General features: G+C 43.7%; 1 protein-coding gene across 1 annotated transcript; it reads left to right on the top strand.

Moving 5' to 3' along the window:
• On the top strand, positions 1–831 carry LOC142639981 (uncharacterized). Its single transcript, XM_075814101.1, has 2 exons — positions 1–146; positions 384–831. The coding sequence occupies exons 1-2, from the start codon at positions 1–3 to the stop codon at positions 829–831; spliced, it is 594 nt and encodes a 197-aa protein (XP_075670216.1).
• Positions 832–7,502: the final 6,671 nt, after the last annotated feature.

Here is a 7,502-nt window from a genome sequence, read left to right as displayed (position 1 = left end):
ATGGGACCATTCCCAATAGCAGCAAAGCAGCTGAAGTTTCTCATCGTCGGCATCGATTACTTTACCAAATGGGTCGAAGCTGAAGTCTTAGCCACGATCACTGAAAAGAATGTACGGAATTTCATATGGAAAAACATTGTTTGCAGGTACGGAATTCCAAGAGTCTTGATCTCGGACAACGGTAAACAATTTGACAACAACTCCTTCCGGACCTTCTGCTCAGAGCTAGGAATCAAGAACCACTATTCCTCCCCAGCCCATCCTCAAGCAAACGGGCAGGTTGAAGTCACGAACCGATCCTTGCTTCGAATCATCAAGACTCGGCTCGAGGGGGCAAAAGGCATATGGCTTGAGGAGCTGCCCAATGTACTATGGGCGTACAGAACGACAGTAAGGACTCCGACGGGGGAAACTCCGTTCCAGCTAACATACGGAAGTGAAGCGGTCATCCCGGCCGAAATAGGACTCATGAGTTACAGGGTGGGCAAATATGACGAGGGAAGAAATGACCAAGAGCTACGTTTACGGCTGGATCTAGTTGACAAGGTAAGGGCGATGGCTGAACAGAGACTTGCACGATACCAGGACCTCATGGCCAAGCACTACAACTCCCGAGTCAAGCGCCGAGACTTCAAAGTCGAAGACCTCGTTTTAAGGAAAGTGATGGGCGCTGCTAGAGATCCTGCACAAGGGAAGCTTGGCCCAAACTGGGAAGGACCCTACAAGATTACATCATGGCTAAGAAAGGGCACTTATCACTTAGAAATGCTTGACGGACAGAGGCTACGACACCCATGGAACGCCGAGCATCTCAGAAAATACTACCAGTAAAAGATAGCAAGCAGAACACTACTCCTCATTGCCAGTTTACTTTTTTTAATTATCTGTCCTAATTTATTCCTATCTACTATATGTTTTAAGCTCAAAGGGCTGAAAGTTTATCCTTTTTCGAACAAAGTTCTACTTATGCATTCATCATAATAAGAAGAGTTTTATTCAGAAACGACTAGTAAACTTATTATGTCTCCAAGGAAACAGCAAGTCCATAAAGTGGACGACCTTATGGCCAAGTCCACAAAGTGGACGACCTTATGGCCAAGACCACAAAGTGGACGACCTTATGGCCAAGTCCACAAAGTGGACGACCTTATTGCCAAGTCCACAAAGTGGACGACCTTATGGCCAAGTCCACAAAATGGACGACCCTATTGCTAAGTCCACAAAGTGGACGACCTCCTGACTAAGTCGACAAAATGGACGGCCCCATGGCTAAGTCCACAAAGTGGACGGCCTCACGCCTAAGTCCTCAAAGTGGATAACTTTATGGCTAAGTCCACAAAGTGGACGGCCCCATGACTAAGTTCACAAAGTAGACAACCTTATGTCTAGGATCACAAAAGTAGACGACCTTAGGTCTAGGACCACAAAAGTGAACGACCTCACGGCTAAGTCCACAAAGTGGACGGCCCCATGGCTAAGTCCACAAGGTGGACGACCTTACGCCTAAGTCCGCAAGGTGGACGACCCTATTCCTAAGTCCACAAAGTGGACGACCTTATTGCTAAGTCCACAAAGTGGACAACCTTATTGCTAAGTTCACAAAGTGGACGACCTTATTGCTAAGTCCACTAAGTAGACGACCTTATCACTAAGTACACAAAGTGCACAGGGGCAACAAAGTACTGATTTGTCCTCTTTATTGAACGTTATACTGAACCCGTCACCTACCTGTGACAGCTAATGAAGCTGACGATGCTATATATAAAGTAACGGGTATATGGCAAACATCTTAAAATAAGTTATTAATCGGCTAAAAGAAAAGCTGACGGCATTGTTCATAAAAGTGACGGATATATGGCAAATATATAAATTGAATTGAATCAGCTAAGAAAGCTGACGCCGTTAAAAATTGACAGGCATACAACAAAGTTTTGATCCAACGACGTCGCCTATAAAGCTGACGAAATCATAAAAACAACTCGAAGTCTCAGCTAAAAAGGAGCTGACGTCGTTACTACCTCAACAAACAGAGAAACAACGTCGTCACCCCTATGCTGACGGGGTCGTCATGAGCAAGTGGTTTTAACTTAGAATATAACAAGAAAGAAACATACTTGGAATATAAAACGACATATTAAGATTAGCGCAAATACTGTCTTTACAAAAGCCCAGAGAAATGGGCGTCAAGCGTTAAAAGTCGTCTACACCCTTAAAAAAAAGGGGGGGGGGATGCTGAGATTCATGAAGTAGGGGGATCTCGGGACCTTCCGTCATCTTTAGAAATAAAGGGCTGGGCGCAAGGAATAGAAGGGCTGACGGCATTTGGATCATCACCATGAGGATTTGCTGGAGCCAAAGTAACAAACTGGTCCGCGGCTGGCTGAGCAAGAACGACGCTGTTATTCCTCTAATTATCATCGTCACCTTCTTCATTGATGGCGTCGCCTGCAAGGGTTGACGGGATGGACTCATCCATAGAAATCTTAGATAAATCCAAGTCAGGATGAACGGATTTCACTTGTTTCAAGCAGTCCTTAAACCCGTCACCATAGTAGGCGGCACAAGCGTCTATGAAGGATGACGAGTCCTTAAACTCCGTCACCGTGTCGCTCCTTGCCGTTTCCACCTGGACTAGGATGGACTTTAGCTACTTTTCCGCCGTCAGCTTGGCTTCTTCTTCCAGCTCCCGTCGACGGCTTTCCTCCGCCAGTTTTTCCTTTAAATCTTTCAGCTTTGCACCCAAGATACGGTTTGCATCATTGTATTGCGCTTGACCGTCAGCCAGATACTTGGTGCTCTTATGAAGACGGGCAATCACCCCCTCCTTAGCAGAGCACCTATCTGACAAAGCCTTCATGCGAACCATAGCCTACATAGAAAAAGATAAAACAACGTCAGAATGTTAAGATTGATTGGGCACCAAAGTAAAGAGAGAGGCATACCCTAGTAAGATCGAAAAGGCTTGACGCCCCTATCTCTTCAGTGGCCTGCTCAGCACAAGGGTCCATCTCTTCATCCTTTAAGATGGATTCCGTCACCTCCACAACATAGTCTTTGTGGGTTAACAGGCGGCGTACGGATCCTTGGGTGATGGGGCCTGACGAGGTCATCGGCCCCTTACCTGCCCCATGGATGGACCTGGGAGGTGACGGCCTCTTTGAAGACTTGTCCCCAGGAGTCATGACAACCTTTTTCCCGGGACGGTCATCCTTGCCGTCAGGTTTCCTCTTGGCTCTTGTCCTCCCGGCAGGCTTTGGGGCAAACGGCGGGGTCAACTCACCCCTAGCCTTCTCTTGTTCCTTCTTCTTAGTAGCAGCGGCAGCTCGTACTCTTTGCCTAGCTGACTCCATTTCTGCGAAAGATAAAAGTTAGAAAAAGACAGCGTTAGGATGCAGACGAAAGAAATTGAAAGATGCTCACGCCGACGAGAATAAGCGTTTAGTTTGTAAGCTTCCTCCGTCGGCTCGGGACCGCCGCAATACAAGTATAGAGTATCTAGCATGATTAAGTCCCAACACTTTCGCTCGTCCAAGGGGATGGCTGTCACTCGACGAATAAAATCCTCTTGTTCCGCGGTAATGCGCGGACGATTGTTAGCTGCAATAAAAGAGGACGGGTTAGAGGACCGGATAGGTAGACGAAGCAAGAAAGTCGACGGGACTAACTTGAATTTCTAACATATGCCCAGGTGTTGTCAAAACCATTAGGCATGGACTCTCATTCCTCCTGACGGCATACCCAGTTCGTCCCCTCTACAAAGAAATATCTGCTCTTCCACTTCCTATTGGAATCGGGCATGTCTGACACCAATTTTAACTCTTTCTCCCTCACTGCAAAATGATACACCCCCTTTGACGAGGAGATATGCTGAGGGCGGTAGTATCAAAAGAACTCGTCCAGGGTTAACTGACGGTTCCCACCACTTAAACGACCCCACAGGATCTCGGCACCAATAAAGGTTCGCCAGGCGTTAGGGGCAATCTGGCTGACGGATATCCCCAGAAAATTAGCCAGCTGACGATGCAACGCCGTCAGTGGTAGCCTTAATCCGGCAGCGAACATGGCATCATACATGCCGACATCCGCGGTTCATCTCGAATAACACCTCTCACCTTCTTCGAGAAGGCGGATGAGGATGTCGTCTGGTATTTGGTAACGGGAACGCAAACTTTTGAAAACATTTTCCGACATCGTCGGAAGGAACTTGTTGACGGACCATTCTGGGGGTAGGATGAAGGGACGATCATCACCAGAAGCTCCCGAGGTACTCTCTAAGGTTTCCTCGTCACCGTCACTCTCACCCCTGTCACTGGTACTTCCTTTTTCATTGATCCTCTGGTCTCCATCATCTACCCTCTCTTCTCCACCGTCCTCGCTCACCTCACTTTCTCTAAAAATCCCTACTTCCCCGTCAGAAGGAGTTGATGTTTCCCTTTCTGACGACCAGGATAGGCCCTTCGCGGGCTCACGGCCTGATTGGAAGACTTCGTCGTAACCCGCTCCGTCGCGGATCGACGATTGATCACTCGTCGTCTCCCTAGACATCTGACTACCTACAAACGATAGGTTTTTATTCTAAGATCCTAGGCAGACGACTTCACTAAAGGGCATTACTAGAAAAATAAAAAGGTAAAGTGAAGAGTACTTACGAGTAAAAGGACGGTCTGAAGAAGCTGACGGCAATCTGGTTGACGGAGTGAAAAGATCAGCAGTGACATTCTCTTTCTCTCGAAGTCAACAGGGTGTGAAAAGTTGGGAACAAGTGGAAAAATGAAATATATATAGGCGAAAGGGGGCACGAAAGACGAAGCGACACGCTCGTCCAGACACGGGGCCAATCAGTCCAAGCCATGTGTCCCAGCATTTAATGAAAATGGCACGAATTACCACGCAAGAATGGCTCCCCCAATAACGTCCACTCCATAACCTGTCAGCTACAGCTGACGGGGTCATGGAGGAGGGGGCAGATGATGAGGGTGATTTTACGAGTTGCCAAATACCTTAAGAAGACTGACGGGAGTAGCAAGCCTGTCAGCTCTGGTCAATAAAACGTCTCCTTTTGACATCTGTGGCTACACCTCATGCCTGACGGCGTTAGGCTGAAGGAAGAAAAGATGACGGAGTCAAAGCTAAGCTGATGACCTTACCAGAGACATGCGTAGGCTGACGACCTTACCGGATACGCGCGTAGGCTGACGACCTTAGGAAGTAAAAGTTGAAGGGGTAACCCAACCTTCATCCATAGCTTGTTTTGTCCACCATGTACGTGCATATGAGGAAAGTTCTTGCGCTACACGCTTGGCCTTAGTCTAGAAAATTCCTATAAGGAAAAGAACTCTAAGAAATACGAAATTCCACGAGTTACTCTCCTAGAAGGAAAGAACTTCCTGACCAAGGCGTGAATTTTGGCCCAATGCTACTATATATACTCCAAAACCCTCACAAAACAAGGTACGCATAATTAACTCGACTCTGACATTCTAGGGTTGTAAACAGACTCTAACTTTACCTTCGGAGGGTTTTTAGCCGGCACCACACCGGTATCCTTTGTTGGCCTTGTCTGTTATTGTACATGTGTTGTTTTGAATAAAATGAGGACCACGTGACAACTAATGAATTTTCGTTCATCATCACTCTTAAAATATAAAATCGAGACTTGGGAGACGTTTACCGCTCTTGGCAAAAAACAAAGAGAAACGTTTACCGCCAAAAGCAACAACAAAAACTTTGTAAACTTTGGTTCGAATTCCAACACTCTGATTTATAATTTTATAGTACTAATTAATGTAATTTTCTTACAATATTTTTCTCTAAGTTCCTACTCCCGAGGTGAATAAATCCAGACAGTAAAACGACACTGCTATTCTTTGCTTTTAGCTTGTCGTTTGTGGTTTTTTACCTCAGTTATTTATTTTTATGCATGCCGCTCGAGCACTACAGACTAAACAGTATGCACGGTAACAAGAATTTCTCGCCAAGTAAAAGTAATTGACAAAAGAAAGATCATCCAAATTTCGCACTTGTACAGTTGTACTTGGCATGGTCAGGGAGAGCGTAACAATTTTGAATTTTCAACTCACAGAATTTGAACTCAGATTCCATTCACCTCATTCAAATAGTGCTGCATGCAGTATCACTTTTGTTATATATGGACATCATTTCTTCCACAACTTGCTCTACCATTTTTAAGATTACTGGTTGTACAATTATTTTCACATAAATCCCGCTAATAGTAGTTATATCATCCACTTTTTAAAATTTGCCATTTTAAATTTGAAAAATTGCAACAAAAAGTTAATTATATCCATAAGATTTATTCGCTGGCGCATGTTTATGATATATCATATATAGATATTGTACTTTCACTTGTCGCACTCAAGGATATTTTTTAATATGAAAATATTGGTCATATCATATGTGGCATAGAAAACTAGGAACCAATCTTTCATAACATGTACACTAATTACGAAAGCAAATAATAATGCTATAGTGTAAAGATCTAGTATTTGATTTGGCAGAAGGTTGGTTTTGGGACTTGGACTAAACCCTGGTACTAGTACTACCGATCTATGCTAGCCAAAACGCTGATGAGCTACAATTCCAAGCTAATTTTGGCTTGTATTGTAGTTAATTTTCAACTAATTAAAACATTTTCATGCTTTCTTTACACCCTCTTATTTTCCCTCTTCCGTATAAATGGCGTCACGCTAAAATATGATCCAAACTAAAGATTTGTTGTTAAAGCTAATTTGGCAATTTGGAGTGGCGCTTGGAGGTATTGGCAGTGTAATCCCAAGGCTGAGGTTGTGAAAGAAGGCTAATATATCAATTATGATTGTGATTGCGAAGAAGCTAGCCAAAGTGGTCTCATTGGCACCACCACCACTAATGAGCATCAGTTGTATAGGACGAATGCATGTGTTTATGTGGGTCTGAGTGTGGTTATCTTAGGTAGTGGTAGCAGTGTGGTCATAGTATGATGGGATTATAGCTTTAGGTGATGGCACAAATAGTTTGTGTAGATGGTTTAGGGAAGAAAAGAGAGAGCTGAAAGAGGACTAGTGAGAGAAAATTTCTAAGAAAAAAAAAGAAAAAAAGAGAGTTTTTATATGAGAGTATTTCAAAACTAATAGATTTGCTCAGTGAATCACATGCTAAATACAACAATTTCATTTCTAAGAGCATATGATCTAAGGATCAAATTGGTTATTTTTTAAATATTTTAGATTTGTTTAGTATTAGTCAAAACCTCATGGATGTCAACTGTAATTTACCTATTCTGTAACTAACACTTTTCCTCGTTGATTTTTATAAGCTAAAAAATGTTAAAATTAAAGGATAAAGCTATTACTTCAGCACCCAATGAATGTGTGTAGTGTACCTAAAAAAAAATTTGAGTAATTTTTGAAATAAAAAAGGGATTTGTTGTGGTAGATATAGGGTATAGTATAGAGCTCTAATTAGAGAACCCACCAAGTCAACATGACTCAATGAGCATGGCA

This window comes from Castanea sativa, chromosome 6 (assembly GCF_040712315.1).
Source record: "Castanea sativa cultivar Marrone di Chiusa Pesio chromosome 6, ASM4071231v1".
Classification (NCBI taxonomy): Eukaryota; Viridiplantae; Streptophyta; class Magnoliopsida; order Fagales; family Fagaceae; genus Castanea; species Castanea sativa.
Note: the sequence above shows the minus strand (reverse complement) of the source record. Positions and strands in the feature narration are given on the sequence as shown.

Coding starts and splice junctions, on each gene's coding strand:
- LOC142639981 (XM_075814101.1), top strand. CDS start 1: ATGGGACCATTCCCAATAGCAGCAAAGCAGCTGAAGTTTCTCATCGTC. Junction 147..383: donor TGGAAAAACATTGTTTGCAG/GTACGGAATTCC, acceptor ATGGGCGTACAG/AACGACAGTAAGGACTCCGA.